Consider the following 23,953-nt stretch of genomic DNA (forward strand, 5'->3'; position numbering starts at 1 on the left):
GTGGATCTTCTACACTACAGGTAACTTCATACTGTACATTTTCATAAACAATCCCCTTTGTTGATTTTTGGGAGGTATGTCACACCTCTCTGGGGTCAGCCTAGTGGCTAGGAATGCACATTAATTGGCACATTAGATGGCACACTGTCCTATGGGAATTCTTGCCTGAGGAACAGAAAGTAGTCCCTGTAAAATAATTACCCATAATTCTGTCCTGGAGATCAGTGTGGGATAGAAAAATGTCCTAACATATAAACAAATGGCCTCTTGTCTTGGGAAATGCTGTCACATCTAAATCTAGAAAAATAAATTGTAGGATGCAAGCAAATGACTTGCTTTTCTCTTTTGAAATTGGGTTGAGTGTACAATCAATGAGACACTGGCTCCAGAAAACTTTCTCAAGTTTTCAAAAACATCGAGAGCATTGAGAAACCATCAGTGAGAATTGCCTCCAAAAAAAGTTAACACGATGCCCAAACGACAGGAAGTACAACAGATAGGTGCCTACCTAGAGCTAAGAAAACCTAAACTAGTCAGTTGGCTCTACTTTCCCACCAGATTGGTTTGTAAACTATATGAGCTGTGAAGCTATAAAAAACAATACATTTTCTTTTCCTTGGTGAAAACAGCTCCAGAATAACATGAACACCATTAGCTAGCATCTCTAAAATACAGGACATGTTGACCAGCTCAAGAGGTTTGATCTGCTCCATTTCCATCCTGGGCTGACTAACCCATCCTGAGGTTATCTGGTGGTTCCCTGCTCTAGGTAGTTGATACTTGGTGGGCACAGGACACTACAGCCTAGTGCTGATACTTGGTGGGCACAGCACACCATAGCCCATAACTCCTGGACTCAAGTGCTCTTCCTGCCTCAGCCTCCTGAGTAACTAGAGGTGCCATGCTTCTAAAATAATAATAAATAATTTTAAAATGACTTAAATTTATCTTCCATTTAGTTATCTTTTTTGTAGTTGACTCTCCATATAAAATAGTGATTGTGAACAAAATTTGAATTTATGTACTTCTTAGAAATTGTGTCGATCAAATGCAATTTATGGAGCACTTACTAGCAGCAGAAATCCTTGTCCTCAGCGGCATAGATAGAAAGGTATTGAATTTTTATCCTGAAAATATTCTATACTTCAGTTGTGTAGATAAAACACATGTGCACGAACACTAAAATGGGTCAACTAACTATAAATACATTATAAAACCTAAATATGAGTAGGACTACTGTGGGCAGAGAAAGGATCATACTGAAGATAGAATTTGAACTACTCCTTAAATAATTATCTGGAAATAGAGAAATGTGAGAATTTACACAGTGGAAAAATTTTAAGCAGGATTTCTGAATCTAATAACTAGATAATTTCTTATCCTGTACTCCTGACTTCAGCTTCAGATATTCCTAAGTGTCCCTAATTGAGATTCACTGGACTAGACATAGGTATTAGGGGCTTGGGAGCATTTATTTTCTTTCCTAACATTGGGATTTTTCAATGCAAAATTGTTAGCATTTGGACTGAAGAACTTGGCTGAGGAAATCCTGGGCATTATAGGATGTCTAGCAGCATTCCTGACCCATACTAGTAGCACCTCCCAGTGGTTGTTTCAAGTAAAAGTATCTGCAAATATGACTATGTTTCTCCTGAGGTACAAAAATCATTCCCTCAATTTGGGAACCACTGGTGTAAACAATGAGTCATAACAGGAATGGAGTCGGCTTCCCCAGGGGTAAGTAGAATTGCTTAACCAAAGTGCAAAGTTTGTGTTAGGAAAGAGTAGGGTAAAGTTAAATAACTAGGACAGACACATACTGTACAGTATCTTGAATACAAGAGCATGCAAAAGGTAGCAATAGTAATGCTTGAGCATATATGTTTCCAATGGAATTTTTTAAAAAATTCATCCCATAGAATCAAAAGGACAAAGTGCCACTAGAAGATACTGACTGCAAAGGGACCTATTGTTGCAATAGCCAGATCTACCGGTTATGGCTGAGCCTGTAATGACACCTTTGGAATGAAAAGTAAAGAGTAAACACTGATGCTTTGAAGATAGAAATGTGAAGTCTATGTAACAGACTGAATATTAGAGTGAAGGCAAGGAAATAATCAATGGCAAAAGCAGAGTTGCTAGTGAAAGGACTCTAATGAAATGAATGGAATAGGGGACATTTAATTAAGACTCTGCAAATAATAACTATAGACATTTTAGAACTAGCACAAGTGCACAAGAGATGTCATGGCTGAGGGATGGCTTTGGAAACACAAAAACCTGAATTCTGTGGATGAATGCAAGGAAAGAATCTTTCTCCTTCATGTTACACTCTACTGTGGAGTAGGAAGCCTCCTTCGGTGTATGGTACTGCTACTTTTTCTGTTTGTTTGTTTGTTTGTATTGCTGTCTTGAATAAAAGACATCAAAGGTAGATATAGAAGTGTTAAGTACTTAGAGGTATTTTAGAGGCCCTCAAATAGCATGCATAGTTTCTTCCACATTCCATTGTGTATTTAACTGGACTAGAAAATCTAGTTTTACTGGTGCAGGAAATGAGATTCGCATGAAGTCTTTGCTATAGGATATATACCACCAACAGCAACACATCTACTACCTTCAAATACACAGAAATAAGAAATCTATGGAAGTGGGTGGGTTTATTGAGGGTGTGAATATAAAGTAGAAATTAAAGCAGAAATAGTTAAAGAGACACAAGACAGAGAAGAAGATGTCCCATAGAGAAATCATATATATGGTCAAAGAATCTGAAAGGGAACCAGGCCTGAGTAGAAGCTGAAAATGTCAAGAGGAGAGATAGTATCATGAGGAAGAAGAGTTTTGGCTTTTTATAAGATCTTTGCTTTTGCACACAAAGAACTGTATGGGTATTATAAGACGTATGCCTATACCTTATTTGAAAAATGATCATTAGAATATTTTTTATGATGACATAGAAACCTTGACTCTATCTGCTTGCCTTCAGTGCCTTCTCTGCTTGGAATGTATACCTATCTTCACATCATCATGTCCTCATCCCTAAAATGCCCAACATATAAAAATCGCTGGATTCTCCACCATCTTCTATGTTCATGGCTTTTCCTTTATAGCTTCTTCTAGCCATCAAACTCCTGAAGGCTAAGGACTGGCAAATATTTTCAATAAACAAGTACTTAGTGTTTCAGGCTCTGCAGGCCATTTGATTTTAGTCACAGCTACTCAACTATGCTATTTTAATATAAATGTAGCCATAAGCAATATGTAACTAAGCAAGTATAACTGTGTTTCAATAAATATTTGGCAGATATTCAGTGAGTCAGAGCTGACCCTTAGGCTATGATTTACTGCTCCTGGTCTACTCTGAAGAAAATCCCCAGAACTGTAATGAGAGAACTTCAGGGAAGAATCAATAAGCATCTTAGTCATCTGGCATCTTCTGATTTACTTTTCACAAAACCCACTATGGTGCTTTTCATATATCACTAGGCTATGAATGTCTGTTATGTTTTGCATTTCTTAATATTGTTTTTGAAACTGCTTTCTTCAAAATCATTATTGTTATCATTATTATTGGGGTGTGTGTGTGTGTGTATGTATGTATGTATGTATGTATGTATGTATGTATTTGAGCATGAGTGTATGTATACACTGTAGAAGTGGAATTCAGAGGACAATTTTGGGAGTTGATTCTCTCCTCCTACTGTGGGGTTGAAGTAGTATCAAAATGAGGCCATGGAGCTTGGTCAGTAGATAGCTATACCTGCTGAGGCATCTTGTTGGCATAATTAAATACTATATTTATTTATTTATCCATTTATTTATTTATTTGTTTGTTTGCCTGTCTGTCTGTCTTTCTGTCTGTCTGTTTGTTTGTTTTTCGAGACAGGGTTTCTCTGTGTAGCTTTGTGCCTTTCCTGGAACTCACTTGGTAGCCCAGGCTGGCCTCGAACTCACAGAGATCCTCCTGCCTCTGCCTCCTGAGTGCTGGGATTAAAGGCGTGTGCCACCACCACCCAGCAATTAAATACTCTTAAAAGGAGACTTGCCATGATGGCATATATTCCTATAATCCCAATGTTTTGAAGACTGGGGTGAGAGGATGCCGAGTTCCAGGCAAGCCTGGCCTATATAGCAAGACCTTGTCTCGAAAACCTAAAACTAAAGTTAAATGCAAAAAATAAAAATATCTCTAAAGAATGCAAGTCAGTGAATCATAGCCTCATATTCAGAGCTTAGTTACCATTGAAAAACTACTTTGTAAGTTTGTAGTAAATAGTTCAGGAAGAGATCATGTAAACCCAAGAAGCATAAAAAGAATGTGACAGGAAAATATGTGAGCTAAAAACATCTAAGGATTAGGAGCAAAAGGGAGAGAATCTGACATTAGAGCTGGTTAAAAGCAACAAAAAGGAATTTCAGTCCTGAGAGAGCAACACCAAGGGACATCACATTGTATGTAATAGACATTTCCCAATACCCTCTAACTCCATGTGAATAATGCATTCAATGTCAGCACTTTAATGCTGGAAAGAAGTTCATAATTTGAAGGAAACTGAGAGACCAACAAAAATGATTAAGAGAGTGAAAGAATTCACTTATGACCGACTATAAAATAAGTCAAATATATGCTGAGCCTGCAGATGGTCAGAAGGAGATAGAAAAATGGTTTAGAAATTCCTGAATGCTGTTAACACCAGTAATAGGCAAAATATGGTCAGCTCTATTGGGCTACGCTCTGTGTATGAGTATCTTTCAGGCAGTGACAAATTCTCTTCATTACAAGATCTTAAAATATTTACAGGCAATCTGAATAATATATAACAGGGAATATTGTGATTAGTAACATTATATTATTATAAAATAGGGTTGCTTCAGATGATCAAATGCAAGACCAATGCTTACTAAGGAAGAACATTGTGCTGGGTGGTGGTGGCGCACACCTTCAATCCCAGCACTCGGGAGGCAGAGGCAGGTGGATCTCTGTGAGTTCAAGGCCAGCCTGGTCTACAAAGCAAGTTCCAGGACAGCCTCCAAAGCTATAGAGAAACCCTGTCTCGAAAAAAAAAGGGGGAAGGAGAACAACATTGTAAAATTCTAGGTGTGCTAAGAGAATTTAAAAACTTGTTATATTACACTTTTATAAGCATCTATTATATAAAGAATATATGCAGATATGTATGGTTAATAGGTCATAATTTAGGATTATCTAATTTAATGCAAAATGACTATAATATTTCTTTTTTCATTCATTTATCCATCTAAACATCCACATTACATTATTTATTCTTTCTTAATCATTTTTATTTTTGAGATTATAATCTAATTATATTTCTGTCTTCCTTTTCTTCCCTCTAAACTCTCACATACCCCTACCCATTCTCCTTCAAATTTATTGACTCCTTTTCCACTAATTGTTTATATATATATATATATATATGAATTCTTTCACTCTCTTAATCATTTTTGTTGGTCTCTCAGTTTCCTTCAAATTATGAACCTCTTTCTAGCATTAAAGTGCTGACATTGAATGCATTATTCACATGGAGTTAGAGGGTATTGGGAAATGTCTATTACATATATATATATATATATATATATATATATATATATATATATATATATAAATTTATTCTTACCCATGACTTGCCAGGTTCTGTGTTGGTTATACAAAGAGTAATTCTGCCTAGGGTCATTCCTCTAAAAATAACTAACTTACCCAGGCACACACTTACAAAACAAGCTTACAGTCTATTGATAGGGCTAGAGGATCAGGTGACTAAGAAAGAAAGAATAAATCCAGTAGACTTCAGTAAGAGGACAAAGAAAATGTCCCCTAATCCAGATGGAGGGAAGATTTAAAGATGCTTCCTAAGAGAGTTGGCATTTCTGACAGGTTTTGAGTGATTCTGAAAGGCCTCCATCGGACAAAATATGAATACTCATCCCAGGTAGAAATAGTGGTATATTCCTAAGGAAGAGAATGCTAATGCACTGGGCCAACTTGGAACAATATAAGTGGGACTGGCAAGTAGTTCCAGTTGTCTGAGATAAATCCTGTAAAGCAGACAGCAATCTTAAACAGAATATGTACACTACCAGGGCAACTGTTGTAAACAGTATTTTCTAGACACGACAGGGAAGCTGCACTTCCGAAATTGCAACAGTATGGTTGGCCTAAAGAATACCTTCATAATGCCAGCACCAATTGTCTTACCAATGTGACAGGGGGAAATTTCACAAGGCCCCACCCTTAGATGAAGAGCTACAGGGAATTAATGACTACTAAGAGAAGGAGAATCAGTCTTCTCCAGGGACCCACACCCCTGATAGGTTATTCAATCCCAAGTTCTCAGCCTTATACTCATGTACATGAGCAACACTCAATAAATTAAGTAGGAGTAAATGAATGTGTGTGTGTGTGTGTGTGTGTGTGTGTGTGTGTGTGTGTGTGTGTAAAACATAAAACAATACAGATTAAAAAAGAAGAGGCCATGAAATTGAGAGAGGTCTTGGGAGGAGTTGAAGGGAATGGGTGGAAATTATATAAATACAAGTATACATGTATGAAATTCCTCCAAAATAAAAAATAGTAATAATAACTGCATTCTATTAAGATTGTAGGTATTTTCACTTCTTTGTTAATTTCTCTCTCTTCTTTTAACAAAAAGCACACCCATATGTGGTCAAATATCTCTCTATAGCATTTATTCTAGAGTTGCCATTATTTTAAGCTCTGCATATATTAAGTGATTTTCCTCACAACCTCCTCTGTGTGATTGGTACTATGACTGTTCATATTTGACAGCTGACGAGTGGAGTCACCACGGTGAAGGCACTTAGAGACGTCTGCCATATTCCATAGCAATGTGCTTCTTCCTCACTCTAGCCTTTTACTCTCTTGCCCTCTGTCCTGCTACTACCTTTGGAAATACAGAGACCATTAGAGATCACTCCCTGCCACATTGCAGCCACAATGAGTCTAGCAAATAAGCACAGAGACAAGCAGGTATTTGGGGGAAAAGATGCTCACAGAAGCAAAATTTGTAATTGGAGCAGTGAAACTGAAAATAACCTAAATGTCTCATAACGTGTGCATTCATTGGAAATGATGGTTTAGAGAAATACCATAAACGTCAAAGGAAATGGAGGCTATAAGCCAAGTGACTCTAGGAACTGTGTTTATTAGGTGTGGTCAGAAAAAGAAATAAACTACTCAACACTCTGTTTCAATTGAATATTGGCTTTCACATTTTAGTTTTGTGCCTTTAGGTAGTAATTTAACCCTTCTTTACTTCAGTTGCCTTCTCAGAAAGCAGGATAATACAATTATTGGCTTAACAGATGTATACATATATAATACTTAGAGGAATGGTTGGCAAGTGCTTAGAAAATAAAAAGAAAAACATAGTAGGTCAACCCATAAAAATTTAGAACTGAATAGTATACACCTGGCTGGCAGGTTGCCAAGTATTACAAAAACCCTGTATTTTTTTTTCTCCCTGTACCGTGAAAATGTGTATAGAGTGAGATGTTGATCCTTGCAGAGCAGTGAGAGAGCAACAAGTTCCCTCTTCCCCATGGCCATTGTCTCATCTGCCTCATATTTAATCTTCTAAGTGGTACTAACATGACTTTTGTAACTGTTTTTTTAACCACCATAGCACTTTTTGTTGCTACATATTTATTGACGTATACTGGGGTATTTGGTATTTTTTTTAAACTCTGAAACTTGAACACAAAGTCCCACACATGCTGAATATGACTGCTACTACTGACCTATACACTAGACCCTGATGTAATATTGTAATTCGTGTGCATATTAAGTGAGGATCAACTCAGGGAAATCAGCATACCCTATATCTTGAATTTTTACTATTTTTTTTCCTAGCCAGTTGATCCAAAATTGTCTCTTCTAACTATTTTGAGATATATTGATGAATTATTGTTAATTATGTTCATCATTCTCTGAAATATAAAATTAGAATTTGTTCCTCCAATTATAGCATTATATCCATTTACCCACTTCTTCCAATCTCTGGCAGTTGCTAATCTAATCTTAACTTCTATGAGACAAAGGTTTTCAGATTCCGTATAAGTGAGATAATTTTTTCATTTAAGTTAGTGTCCTCCAATTTCATCTGTGTGTGTGTTTCATTAGAACACACACACACACACACACACACACACACACACACACACACACACACAATTTCTTTGCCCAGTCCTCTATCAGTAGACATTTGTTGCAGCACTAGTCACATTAGCTTTCTAGAGACTAGAAAAGACTTGACCATGACTTGTGCCATTCAAATAATGTAGAATTAGGTTTTCTGGAAAGCCTTCATAGCTTCCTTCTTTTACTCTCACCCCATTCTGTTCCTCAGGTCTCCTATGTGAAGGCAATTGACATCTGGATGGCGGTGTGCCTTCTGTTTGTGTTTGCTGCCTTACTGGAATATGCAGCAGTGAACTTTGTCTCCAGGCAACATAAGGAGTTCCTTCGTCTGCGGAGACGACAGAAAAGGCAAAATAAGGTAGGGGTTGTCTCTCAGTACAGAATCACACAGAACTTGAGGCGGTTAACCAAGCTATGTAACAAAAACAAAAACAAAAAACAAAAAACTCATAATGAATAAGAAAATTAACTTAATTTTTGTCCTAATAAATTACTGCTCAAACTAGTCCTTTACCATTGTGGGTAAGGTTAGCATATTTAGTTGATATAATTATAAGTCACACAGCTAAACATGATTTCCAGGTAAATATATTTTAATATAAATATCGCTCAAATAGTGCATGGTATGTAATTATACTGAAATTATTTGTTGTTCATCTAAAATTCAAATTGGCTTGAGCTCTCTGATTTTTATCCAACAACTCTAATTGGGCACATAGATTCAAACTAACAGTTATATTAAACCATGATTAAATATTGATAATTTGCATGTATGTGACTGTGTGTACATAACTGATTTGATGTTTTTAATCAGTTGATCTGCCTTCATATACTGTGATCTTTTAATACAGTTCTTTCTGTGTGGTTATCGCCAACCATAAATTTTTCATTGCTACTTCATAACTGTGATTTTTCTACTCTTCTGACTCATAAATATTTGGTATGCATTACATCTGATATATGATCCCTGTGAAAAGATCATTCAATAACCAAAGGGGTCTTGACCTACAGCTTAAGAATTATTGCTTTATGTATTCTATGTCCTATATGTGTGGGTTTATTTAGACTTATCTTAATACCTTGACATTAGCACAGAAAACTCAAGTTTTACCTTACTTAGAGGTTTATATGTCAAATTTGTAGTTCAATATCTCCAATTTAGTATGTCCCAAACTTGCCTGAACATTAGAATCATCTAGATAATCTTCAAAAAATCCCAAACTTTGGCTGCTTCCCACCACTAATTACATTCCTTTTTCAAGATGGGGCTCAGTTCTTCTTCAGCCCCCAAGCAATTGAGTGTGTGGGTGTGTTTGGGAAGCAAGCCCTAGTTTCTATCCCAGCCCCATGAAGAATAACCAAAGTATTGTGCCTGGTTTGCACTTCTGACTGGGAGAGAAACATGTCTGTTGATATAGAGAGTGTTACCTTCTATAACAATACCACTAAAGAACAAGTCAAAATTTAATGTTGAGCAATTCCTTAAATGTCTTTCAGACATTTGAACTTACTCTGTGGAGAATTCTCTGTTTAGTTCTATAGCCCATTTCTTAATTGGACTGTTGGGCATTTTGATGTCTAATTTCTTGAGTTCTTTATATATTCTGGATATCAGCCCTCTGTCAGATGTGGGGTCGGTGAAGACCTTTTCCCATTCTGTAGGCTGTCGCTTTGTCTTGTTGACCGTGTCCTTTGCTCTACAAAAGCTTCTTAGTTTCAACAGGTCCCATTGATTGATTGTTTCTCTCAGTGTCTGTGCTACTGGTGTTATATTTAGAAAGTGATCTCTGGTGCCAATGCATTGAAGAGTACTTCCTACTTTCTGTACTATCAGGTTCAGAGTAGCTGGATTTATGTTTAGGTCTTTGATCCACTTGGATTTAAGTTTTGTGCACGGTGACAGATATGGATCTATTTGCAGCCTTCTAAACATTGACATCCAGTTATGGCAGCACCATTTGTTGAAGATGCTTTATTTTTTCCATTGAACATTTTTGACCCAAGGTATGCTCAATCATACCACAAGGGCATTTGCTCAGCTATGTTCATATCAGCTTTGTTTGTAATAGCCAGAACCTGGAAACAACCTAGATGCCCTTTAACTGAAGAATGGATAAAGAAAATATGGTACATATACACAATGGAGTACTACTCAGCAGAGAAAAACAATGACATCATGAGGTTTGCAGGCAAATGGATGGATCTAGAAAAAATCATTCTGAGTGAGGTAACCCAGACTCAGAAGGACAAACATGGTATGTACTCACTCATAGGAGGTTACTAGATGTAAAACAAAGATGACTAGACTGCTACACAACTCCAGGGAGGCTACCTAGAAATCGGGACCCTAGGAAAGAACCTGGGATCACCGAATGACAGAGAAATGGATGAGATCTACATGAACAACCTGGATGACAGTGGGAGTAATGAAGGGCAAGATTTGAGGGAAAGAAATCTTAGGGGATCAGGAGATCCCAGCTGGATCAAGAACAGAAAGGGAGAATGAGAAATAACAGACCATGATAAATGAAGACCACATGAGACTAGGAATAGGCAGAGTGCTGGAGAGGTCCCCAGAAATCCCCAATGATATATCCTCTGTAGTCTGCTGGCAATGGTCGAGAGAAAACCTGATCTGACCTAGTCTGGTGATCAGATGGCCAAACACCCTAACAGTTGTCTTGGAAATCTCATCCAATAATTGATGGAAGTGGATGGAGAGATCCTCAGCCAGGCCTCAGGTGGAGCTCCAGGTGTCCAACTGTCGAGAAAGAGGAGGGTCTGCAAGAGCGTGAATTGTTTAATCCAAGATTGCAAAAAGCACAGGGACAAATAGCCAAACAAATGGAAGCACATGAATTATGAAGCAAAGGCTGTGGAGCCCCCAGCTGGATCAGGCCCTCTGGACAAGTGAGACCATTGAATAGCTTGATCTGTTTGGGAGGCACCCAGTCTGTGGGACCAGGATCTGTCCTTAGTGCATGAGCTGGCTGTTTGAAACCTTGGGCTTACACAGGGACACTTTGCTCAGTCTGGAAGGAGGTGACAGGACCTGCCTGTACTGAATCTACCAGGTTTAAATGAATCCCCAGGGGTGCCTTGATCCTGGAGGACATGGGAATGGAGGGGAGGGGCTGGGGGGAAGGCGGGGGTGGGAGGGGAACCGATGGCTGATGTATAAAATTTAAAACACATAATAATAAAGAAATAAATTATTTATTAAAAAATTTAATGTAGACACATAATATATTTTTCAATATCTGCCCCCCTAAGACTCCATAAACCTTCTGGTAAAGGCAAAGCAAAAACTGATTTATATACTATTATGCTGGAGCTAAAAAAACAATGTGTCAATCTTACTGCTTACAAATACCTAGCTATAAAGCTGAGGCATTATTAGATGCTGAAGCAGTATTAGATTACTTTGAGGAGTTTGTATGTGTATGAGCTCCCTGAGTCCTGTCTGCATTTACCAAAGGGTTTTAAAAGCACTCCAAAAACATACTGCTGGCTGACCTGTCTCTTACACCTAACTCCATTTCAGGAACATTTTATCTGTTCAGCCTAGGAACACACACACACACACACACACACACACACACACACACACACACACACCTTTTCTCATACATTGCCTTTTTTACATTGAGCTTACATAAATTTTATCCCCGTGGAAGCTAGTTATTTCTTCAGAGAATTCTAGTGCAGTGGAATAAGTCCAGAATCACTTGTCCTGACCATGAAATATTATTGAATTGTGATACTACTTCAGCTCATAAACAGTGCAGTTTGCACCATGAATGTTACAGTGATGTAATTGTCTATGGGTGGCTTAAGTCACTCAGCAACCTCTTTTATGAGCTAGTACTACCAAGTCTCCCCCAAATTTTACCTTATCGCAATGGGATTTGTCTAGGATTTTTAAGGGAAATGATGATTCTCAGTGAACTCCACTGAAGACACTGACTCATAAGGTTTAGAGTGGAACACTGCAGGTGATTCTGGTAATGAGAACATTTTAAAAAAAGACAAAAAAACCACTATTGGCTCACTCCTTATGACCACAGATGGAAAACAATTTTTAGTTTCCTTCCAAAATCTGAATAGCTGGCAAGATATTTTTGGAAGGCAGTGTAGAAGATTCTTAAGCTGTATCTGAGGTCTATGGGAATGAATTCTGGGATTTCTTGACAATACTACCATAACAGAGTAATAGCCATTAAAGACTAGCACATTTTAAATATGTAAGTAAGAAGTGAAGAGAGGAAGGTTGAAAAGAAAGTAGAGATGAAAGAAAAGGGGAGCGGAAAGCAAAAAGGGTACAGAAAATCAAATGGCAAAGTGATCAATCAACCCCAAATGTGTCATCCAATGATACAAAAGGAAATAGACAAGTGTTTTAATTAAAAGACAAATATTGGACTGGAGAGATAGCTCAGAGGTTAAGAGCACTGGCTGCTCTTTCAGAGGTCCCAAGTTTAATTCCCAGCAACCACATGGTGGCTCACAACCATCTATAATGACATCTGATGCCCTCTTCTGGCATACAGGCAAACATGCAGACAGAACACTGTATACATAATAAAAAACTGTAAAAAAAAAAGACAAATATTGTTAGATGAAATGAAAATCCAAATAAAATCCAATTCCTTCTTGCCTATAATACATATAGTTATAAGAGCAATACAGAAGCCTAAAATTAATAGTAGATAGATAGATAGATAGATAGATAGATAGATAGATTGATAGACTGATAGAAAGGAAGGAAGGAAGGAAGGAAGGAAGGAAGGAAGATAGATAGATAGATAGATAGATAGATAGATAGATAGATACCATGAAAATGCTAATCAAATAAAGCCAGTTCAGTGTATTTAATATTTGAGAAAGTAGACTTTCAAAATCTGCTACTAAACCCAGGCATGTGGCCTCACAAATATAATTCCAACACTCATGAGGCAAAGAGGAGATTTTTATAAGCTATAAGGCCAGCTTGGGCTGCATAGGGAGTTCTAGGCCAGTGATAACTTGCATGTGGAAACAAAAACAAATACAGAAAATTATTACTTATAGCAAACTGATAGCATTGTCTTAGATATACAATGACTAAATTAGCAAATAGAAGCAGATAAAGTCACAATTATAATCAACCATTTTAACATACATATTTCAATAATTGATAGAAAAAACAACTAAATGATCATTAAGGATATAAATTTAGCAATAGGATTAATAAACCCACTGTACCCACAATTGAAGAAAATATATACTTTTCAAGTTCATAAGGAACATTTTGTTAAGTTTACCATGAGCTAGACTATAAAGCATGTCACAACAAATATCCAGTGTTCCAATTTGTTTTTCTGTTGCTATAATGAGCACATTGACCAAAGGCAACTTTGTGGAAGAAAGAGTTTATTTGGCTGACACTTCCAGATCATAATTCATCACTGAGGGGAGTCAGAATAGGAATCTAAGCAGGAACTCAAAGCAGAACTTAAGAGAAATGATATCCAGCTCATATTCAGCATGGTGTGCCTATACATGGTGCCATCCACAGTGGGATGCCCTCACACCTCACCCCTAAAATGCCTATCATCAGTCAAGACATGTCCCAAGGCCAGTCCTATGGAGGCAATTCTTCAATAGAGTATCTTCCTTGCCAGGTGAGTCTAGTTTTGTCAAGTTGGTAACAGCTACTACCTAGTACATCAAAGGACTGAAATCGGTTATAAATTAAGTACTGAATATGTGATCTAATCAAGTGAATTTGGGCTAAATATAAATAATAAAATGATGACTACAAAAATTTTCTTAAGTTTAAAAAATTAAAACATAGCTTTAGGATCATCTAAGCCTTAAAGTAATTCACAGGGGGGCATTATAAAATAGTTTAATTTAAAGATAAATTATGTATATCAAAATACAATAACTGGAATAAAGCCAGTTTCTTTTGGAAAATGCATACTTCAAAAGACTACTTTATAAAAGCAGATTTTAAAATCAACTATCTGAACAACTATCTCAAGAATATGGAATAACAAATGAGAAGTAAAATATAAAGTCTGTAGAGGACAAAATTTAATTAACTAGAAGAATGTTCTATTGTCTACTACCTAGATGAGTATATTCAGTTCAGTACTTAGAGACATACTAGATTGTAGTATTTTAAAGATTAGCTGGTGGGTGAGAATGTTCAGAAATCAAGAGTAGATTACTTAATAATTTAGCATTCAAAGGAAGAATGGAGTAAAACAAATTTTTGTACACTTTCACTCCTTAACATCATCAGACTACTCATCTGCCAAGTAATCTTTCATCAATTTGTTGTGCACCTATTATGCTAAGCCAGGGAATGTGGGATTGCAGTGGAGTTGAATTACAGAATCCCATTAGATATGATCAGGTTTAGATGCCTATGAAACATCTCAGTAGAGTTGGCAAGTAATTAGATAGATACATGTGTTCATGAGAGGGATAAAACACATGTATCTTGGGAATGACCAGGAAACGGATAATGTCTGAACTCAGCAAACATGGGAGAAATCACCCACCAAGGGAATGAAAATGAAAATGCTCTGAAAATGGAGCACTCCATCACTTGGAAAGCATGTCTGGACTATGTTGAACTGGAAAATGAATAAAGGAAATAGAGGCAGATTTTAGCTAACACTTGCAATTGCCTTTGTCATGCAGGGAAGCATAGAAGCTAGAATAGAAGAAAAATGTGTTCCTGAAAGGATTTCCCCCTAAAATAGAAGATTAAAGAATATATTTGGTAAAGGGAACACTGAAATGAAATGGAAGATGTTAATACTACATTGAACAGAAAGCATAAATTTAAGAACATGTGTCTTAAGAAGATGTTTCTTTAAAAAAAGAGCCATAGAATCCAGAGCAAAGGGGTTCACTTCATATAGAAGTAGATATTTCATTTTATCCACCAAGTCACTGAAGGAGATATTAAAGCACAAGGAAGTTAATTTCTCCATGTTTATGCCCCAGGAAATGACCCAGTAGGATCTCAGTTAAACTGCTGTCTACTGAATCCCTGTGTCTCATCATTATACAGAGAAAATGGGACATTAAGTATGATTGGGACTCAGTTGGTAGGTTCATTGGTGGTAAGATGAAAGTTCCTAATTCTGCCTGTGTATTCTGAGGTTTCTTACTGGCTCAAAGTGGTGGAAAGAAAAAAATGTAGACACATTGAGAAAGAAGGTAGAAGTGTTAAGTAGCAGTTTGGAAGAGTGGGAAGGCCAGTGTTTGAAGGAAAGAGACGAAACTAGAATACTGAAGCAGAGACAATATGTACCCATATAAGATCTGTGTTTATGTAGTAATGTGTAATAATCAAAAATATCTGTAATAATCAATAAGCTGGTGTATGTTTTTATCCAGGAAGCTTCCAGGCTCAAGTACAGCCACCAAGAAGACAGATGCTTGAGCATATGTACAATTGTAGTTCTAGATGAGTACCAATAGGTAGAAGATTAGGAAAGCATAACAGGGGAGTTGGAGGAAGAAAGAAAGGTAAGGAGGAATATTGGGGAACTTAGAGTACTTGTGAGAAAGTAGTCATAGTGATGTGCCTGACTAAGGTAGATAACAGAGGGAAAAAATGAAGGAGATACTAGCTATTTACATGAAGTAGCTGGGTTAAGGAAAGATTTGTGTAGATCACATACTGGGAAGCAAGAAGCATACTCAAGTTTAAAGAGAGTCATGTATTAAACATTTTAAAAAAACTTTTATTACTTCTTTGTGAATTCCTTACAGGCATACAATGTACAATTCATTCTACACTCCTCTGCCCAACACCTCCCAGATCCATTCTCTACACCCCACCCCTTCTTCCCCTTCCCAACTTCATGTGCTAGATGTTATATAACCTACATATTTCAATTTGTATTCCACATATACTCATGGTTGTGGGGCTATCTACTGGAGTATGGTCAACCTACCAGAAACTACACCTTTAAAAAATGATATTCTACCTTTCCCAGAAGCCATCAACTGACAATTGGCCTTGAGCTAGGGGTCAAGGTTTGCCATCTTCTTCCCCATCTATGCTAGGGTGTTGACTGGCTTGCTCCCATGTAAGTCTTGCAGGTGATCACTGCTAGTGTGAGTCCCTGCATGCAGCAGTTCTAACATAAGCTGAAGATACTGTGTCACCCTGTTATCTCTGGCCTCTGGCCTTTACAGTCTTTCTACCCTCTCTTCTCTGAGAGTTCCTGATCTTTAAGAGAAAAGAGTGTGAAATATGTCAGGTGAGAGTTACAATTGCTGCTTTACAAAATTCACTACTTTTTTCAAAATGGAAGCTTCATGATTTCCATGAAGATATTCTGAAGTCTGTGAATCTCAAAATTGGTATTTAAAGGACCAAATTCATGAGAACATACAATGAAAAAAAAGACAACATTATTTGTCCCTTAGGAAAGGCACATATTTAACAAAATTTTACTCAGTTCTATTTTAGTTTTTTCTTATTTTGCTCTTCTCATTTCCTCCCCTAACCCCTTGTCCATCTAACTTCACATTCCCCCCTTTTCTATCAAAAAACAAACAAACAAAAACAAGAAAAATTCAAAATAAAAACTAATACTCCACAAAATAGAAAAAAAAAACAAATAAATAGGCAAAGTACTGGCATTTTCAGTATTTTTTTAATCTGATAAGAAAAAAGGGTATTATCACGTGCTGGCAGTCACTGAGGGCTTGTTCAATGTCAGGTATTATTCTTAACTCTTTTAGGGATAACAATTCATTCAATCCCCACTATAACTGTGAAATAGTGTAATCATATAGTCCAACTTATTTGGAAAAGTCCCAATTTAAGCCTATTATCCCAATGCCATGTATGATTTAGCATTTCTCCTAAATTAATAATTTTATTTATTTATTTTTCTTTTTTATTTAATTTTTTAAATTCATTTTACATACCATTCACAGATCCCCCTCTTATCCCTCCTCACATTCCCCTCCCCCACATTCCTCTAAGGCCTACCTCCCATCTGCTTCTCCAAAGGGTAAGTCCTCCCATGGGGGGAAAGCAAAGCCTAGTACATTCAGTTGAGGCAGGACCAAGCCCCTCCCTGCTGCATCAAGGGTGAGCAATGTGTCTCACCATAGGTAATGGGCTCCAGAAAGCAGGCTCATACACCAGGGACAGATCCTGATCCTACTGCCAGGGGCCCGCAAACAGACTCAACTACACAACTCTCTCCTGTATGCAGAGGGTCTAGTCTGTTCCCATGAAGGTTCCATAGTTGTTGGTCTAAAGTTCTGAGTTCCTATGAGCTTGGTTCAGTTGTCTCTGAAGATTTCCCCATCATGATCTTGACTCCCCCTGCTCATATTGTTCCTCTTCCCTCTCTTCAACTGGCCTCCCGGGGCTCAGCCTGGTGCTTGGTTGTGGATCTCTGCATCTACTTCCATCAGTTACTAATGAAGGCTCTGTGATGACAGTTAGGGTATTCACCAACCTGATTACCAGAGTAGGCAAGTTCAGGCACCCTCTCCACTACTGTTAGTCATCTAATCTGCGGTCATCCTTGTGGGTTCCTGTGAATTTCCCAAGAAAAAGTTTTCCCCCTTACCCCATAATGTCTCTCTATCAAGATATCTCTTTCATTGCTCTCCCATTCCATCCCTCCCCAAGCCCAACCATCCCATTTCCTCATGTTCTCATACCCCATCCCCTACCCTCTATTGTCCCCCCACATCCCTAGTTTATTCATGAAGATCTCTGTTTCCCCTTCCCAAGGTGATCCATGTGTCCCTCTTAGGGTCCTCCTCTTTTCCTAGCTTCTCTGGAGCTTTGGGTTGTAGTCTGATTATCCTTTACTTTATATCTAGTGTCCACTTATGAGTGAGTACATACCATGTCATGTTTGTCTTTCTGAGTCTGGGTTACCTCACTCAGGATGACATTTTCTAGTTATGTCCATTTGCCTGCAAATTTCATGATGTCATTGTTTTTTTGTTTTTGTTTTTGTTTTTTTACAGCTGAGTATATACTTAACACATTTTCTTTATCCATTCTTTGGTTTGGGGCATGTAGGTTGCTTCCAGGTTCTGGTTATTACAAATAATGCTGCTATGAATGTAGTTGAGCAAGGGTCCTTTTGGTATGCTTGAGCATCCCTTGCACATATGTCCAAGAGTGGTGTAATTGTGTCTTGAGGTAGTTTGATTTAAATTTTCTGGGAAACTGTCATACTGATTTCCAAAGTAGCTGTACAAGTTTGCACTCCCACAAACAGTGGAGGAGTGTTCCCCTTGTTCCACATCCTCTCCAACCTAAGCTGTCATCCGTGTTTTTGATCTTAGCCATTCTGACAGGTGTAAGATGGTATCTTAGAGTAACTTTGATTTGCATTTCCCTGATGACTAAGGATGTTGAGCAGTTCCTTATATGTCTTTTGGCCATTTGGGATTCTTCTGTTGAGAATTCTCTATTTAGATCTGTAGCTCATTATTTAATTGGATTGTTTGGTATTTTGCTGTTTAGTTTCTTGAGTTCTCTATATATTTCGGAGATCAGCCCTTTGTAAGATATAGGGTTGGTGAAAATCTTTTCCCATTCTATAGGCTGTCATTTTTGTCTTATTTAATGTGTCTTTGCCTTACAAAAGCTTCTTATTTAATGGAGGTCCAATTTATTAATTGTTGCTCTCAGTGTCTGTGCTACTGGTATTATATTTAGAAAGTGTTCTTCTGTGCCAATGCTTTTTAGGTTACTTCCTACTTTCTCCTCTATCAGGTTCAGTGTAGCTGGATTTATGTTGAGGTCTTTGATCCACTTGGATTTGAGTTTTGTGCATGGTGGTAGAGGTGGATCTATTTGCTATCTTCTACATGATGACATCCACTTATGCCAGCACCATTTGTTGAAGATGCTTTCTTTTTTAAATTGTACACTATTGGCTTCTTTATCAAAAATCAGGTGTTCATAGGTGTATGGATTAATGTCAGGATCTTCAATTCAATTACATTTGTCCACATGTCAGTTTTTATGCCAATACCAAGCTGTTTTTATTACTATAGTTCTATAGTAGAGCTTAAGACAGGTATGGTGATGCCTCTAGAAGTTGCTTTATTGTAAAGAATTGTTTTAACTGTCCTAGGGTTTTGTTTTTCCATATGAAGTTGAGTATTATTCTTTTGAAGTCTATGAAGAATTATGTTGAGATTTTGATGGAAATTGCATTGAATCTGTAGATTTGCTTTTGGTAAGATTGCCTTTTTTCATTATGTTGGTTCTACCTATCAATGAGCATGGGAGATCTTTCCCTTTTCTGATATCCACTTCAATGTATTTTTTCAAGAACTTAAAGTTCTTATCAAAGAGGTCTTTCACTTGTTTGGTTAGAGTTACCTCAAAATATTTTATATTATTTGTCATTATTGTAAAGGGTGATGTTTCTCTGATTTCTTTCTTGGCCTGTTTATCATTTGTGTATAGAAGAACTACTGATTTTTTTGACAGAGTAAAGAAGATATTCCATGATAAAACCAGATTTAAACAATACATATCCAAAAATCCAGCCCTACAGAAAGCACTAGAAGAAAAATCAAACCTAAGGAAGTTAGATGCACCCATGAAAACATAGGCAATACATAATCCTATGCCAACAAATCCCAAAGAAAGGAAACACACAACATTATCACCAAAAAAAAACCAGGAATTAACAATCACTGGTCATTAGTATTCCTTAATATCAATGGACTCAATTCACTTATAAAAAGACACAAGCTAACAGAATGGATATGAAAACAGGATCCATCCTTCTATTGCTCACAAGAAACACACCTCACCTTCAAAGGCAGACACTACCTCAGAGTAAAGGACTGGGAAAAGTATTTCAAGTCAAATGGACTTAAGAAGCAATCTAGGGTTGATAACCTAATATCTAGCAAAATAGACTTCAAACTAAAATTAATTTTAAAAGATTGAGAAGGACATTATGTATTCATCACAGGGAAAATTATTCCAGATGAAGTCTCAATTATGAACATTTTTGTCCCAAATACATGGGCAGCAACATTTGTAAAAGAAATATTACTAAATCTTAAATTGCAAATAGAACCCCACACACTAATACTGGGAAACCTCAACACCACATTCTCACCAATGGACAGGTCTGCCAGACAGAAACTTAACAGAGAAATAAGGGAGCTAACAGACATTATGACTCAAATGGACTTGCTAGACATCTACAAAACATTCCACCCAAATACAAAAGAATATACCTACTTCTAAGCACCATATGGAACCTTCTCTAAAATTGACCACATACTTGGTCACAAAGCAAATCTCAACAGATTAAAAAATATATATATAATAACTTCCTGTATTTTATCAGACTACCATGGCTTAAAGTTAAAATTCAAAAACAACACAAATTACAGAAACCTACAAACTCATGGAAACTGAACAATGCTCAACTGAATCAACAATGTGTCAAGGAAGAAATAAAGAAATAAATTAAAGCCTTCCTATAATTCAATGAAAATGTACAACAGACACAAACTTATGGGACACTTTAAAAGCAGTACTAAGAGGAAAGCTCATAGCACTAAATGCCTACATAAGAAAGTTGGGAAAAAAATCACAGTAGCAACTTAACAGCACACCTCAAAGCTCTAGAAGAAAAATTAAACTCACCTAGGAGGAGTAGATGCCAGGAAATAATCAAATTCAGGACTGAAATAAATAAAATAGTAACAAAGAGAATATTACAAAGAATCAATGAAACAAAGATTTGGGTGTTTTTTTTTTTGAGAAAATCAACAAGATAGACAAGCCCTTATCCAAACTAACCAAAAGACAGAGAGAGAGCATCCAAATTAACAAAATCAGAAATGAAAAGGGGGACAGAACAACAGACAATGAGGAAATCCAGAGAATCATCAGGTCATACTTCAAAAACCTCTACTCCACAAAATTGGAAAATCTAAAAGAAATGGACAATTTTCTGGATAGATACCACATACTCAAAATAAATCAAGACCAGATAAACAATTTAAATAGACCTATAACTTCTTTGAGAATAGAACTAGTCATTAAAAGTCTCCCAACCCAAACATGGCCAGAGCCAGATGGTTTCAGTACAGAATTCCACCAGAATTTCAAAGAAGATCTAATACCAATACTCCTCAAATTGTTCCATACAATAGAAACAGAATTAGAATAGAATAGAAGGAACATTGCCAAACTCTTTCTATGAGGCTATAGTCACCCATACCCAAGCCACACAAGGATGTAACCAAGAAAAAGAATTACAGACCAATCTCCCTCATGAACATTGATGCAAAAATACTCAATAAAATACTGGCAAACCACATCCAAGAACACATAAAAAAAATCATCCACCATGATCAAGTAGGCTTCATCCTAGAGATGCAGGGATGGTTCAACATATGAAAATATGTCAATGTAATTCATCATATAAACAAAATGAAAGAAAAAACACATGATCGTCTCATCAGATGCTGAAAAAGCCTTTGACAAAATCAAACACCCCTTCATAATAAAGGTCTCAAAGAGATTAGGAATACAAGGAACATACCTAAACATAATAAAGGCAATTTACAGCAAGCCAACAGCCAACATCAAATTAAATGGAGAGAAACTGAAAGTGATTCCACTAAAATGAGGAACAAGACAAGGGCATACATTATCCCCCTTATCTATTCAATATAGTACTCAAAGTTCTAGCCACAGCAATAAGACAACAAAAGGAGACCAAGGAGATACAAATTAGAAAGGAAAAAGTAAAACTTTCACTATTTGCAGATGATGTGATAGTATATATAAGTGACCCCAAAAATGCTACCAGGGAAATCCTTCAGCTGATAAACTCCTTCAGTAGTGTGGCAGGATACAAGATTAACTCAAAAGAATCAGTAGCCCTCCTATATACAAATAATAAATGGGCCAAGAAAGAAATTATAGAAACATCATCCTTTATAATAGCCACAAATAATAAAAAAAAAAAAAAAAACCAAAAAACCTTGGGATAACTCAAATCAAATGAGTGAAAGACCTGTACAGCAAGAATTTTAAGTCCTAAATTAATAATTTTAAATAAAGTACTTTATTAATATTTGAATTAAGTGGAAATGGTTTCTAACCTTCATTCTGCACATGTCATTTAAACAAATTATAACGTTAACACATAGTGGAAGCTAAAACAACAAAAATGAAAAAAACACTATCCCAGACCTCTTTTATGACATCTCTCAGTTGCAGTGTCATAACTAACACTCCCCTCCTAGGATAGTTTGCGTGGAGCTCCCTCATCAAATGAAGTGCACTCAGATATAAGAGGCTGGCAATAGCCAAATCTCTTGGTCTCTGGAAGGAGTAAGACACTGCTGCCCCTACTGGCCACTTACAGTACTAGTATGCAAGATTTGTGAAGCCACTGTGCGAGTACTTGGCAACAGAAGTGGTAAATGAGATAAAATCAAAGGTTCCATGAACAGAGAACAAACATAATAGAGGCTGAGCAGGCCTGTTCTTGTGACTCCTGATGCTTAGGATTGAGCAGTTCCATCATTTTTGTGTGTTATAAACCTTTAACTATCCCATTTAGTAGTAATTTTTTGAACTGCAATATTCAAAATTATAGCACTGTAATGTCTATTAGTGCCACTTTCCACTATCAAGAATGCCCTAATTTGAATAAACTGTTCCAATTCTACCAGTAATGAAGCTAGTACTTTATTCTATCTTACAGATGAGAAGCCCAAAACAAGATAGTTTAAATAGTATCCCAAAGTCACAATGCAGTCTCTGACATTTCTAGTCTATTGTTGAGAGTTTAAACATCCTAGTGTATGATCTAATGTAACACACACACACACACACACACACACACACACACACACACACACATAAATATTTTTAATGTACTATATGATTTTCTATGCTTGTAAAAGGTAGTGTCAAGACTACGATAGGGTAAGTAAGGCAAAACACGAAACTGTAGATCACATCTTGTTTTTAGTTTAAATTTTACTTTTTTTCACCAATAATGATTTCAAATGTCACATGAAAATCCCACTTATCTTATATCCCAGAGTTCGGTTCATCCCCCTCATTCCCTCAACTAACCTAGTCGAGTGCTACCAAATTAATTTCCTCTGGCCCTGGTTGACCATAACTCAAGTTAAAGAGAAAAAACAAAAATTCACCATTCTAAAGTATTCCACATTCCACACATAAAGTCATCTCTTTAATTTCTCAAAAAGAAACTGCCCTCTGAAAATAATACTGGTTGACTCCTTTGAAGGTCTTAGAAAAAAACAAGAGCATCACCACAAAGATACAAAGGCATTAAGATGCATTCCTCAAAATTAAAACACAAATATCCATATAAAAATAAAATTTGAAATAAAATAAAAAAAGATGCATTCCACATCAATGGACACAGTCTCCAAGATTAGGGATTACAATTGGCATGTGTGGGAACAGTTGCCTGGTGTTGACTCATACTCAGGTTATGAAATGGGATCATTCTGAAGAAGGGGCCAGTTTACAGCTAGGTGTATTTGCTATAATTATCTTTTCCATGTTTTGCAAAGCACCTACTGTCACTTTTATCAAAGTAGAGTATCTCAGAATCCAACACATCCAGATTTTCACTAACAGAACTGGCATAATTTGGTCTATTAGAAGTTGACATTGTAGATGTATATGACAACCCCATTTTTATGTTATCTGATCTTTGTCAATAAGAAGTATTCACAGAATATGAGTGTTAT

The 23,953-nt window shown here is 36.7% G+C and overlaps 1 protein-coding gene across 4 annotated transcripts in view; it reads left to right on the plus strand.

Moving 5' to 3' along the window:
- Glra2 (glycine receptor alpha 2) overlaps positions 1-23,953 on the plus strand; it is a 208,909-nt gene that overhangs the window by 138,073 nt on the left and 46,883 nt on the right. For all 4 annotated transcript variants that reach the window (XM_036174529.1, XM_036174528.1, XM_036174530.1 and 1 more), the window contains one exon: positions 8,385-8,534. In XM_036174529.1, coding sequence (XP_036030422.1) covers positions 8,385-8,534 — 150 coding nt within the window. The remainder of the gene's footprint in view (positions 1-8,384; positions 8,535-23,953) is intronic.

Source organism: Onychomys torridus, chromosome X (genome assembly GCF_903995425.1).
Source record: "Onychomys torridus chromosome X, mOncTor1.1, whole genome shotgun sequence".
Lineage (NCBI taxonomy): Eukaryota > Metazoa > Chordata > Mammalia > Rodentia > Cricetidae > Onychomys > Onychomys torridus.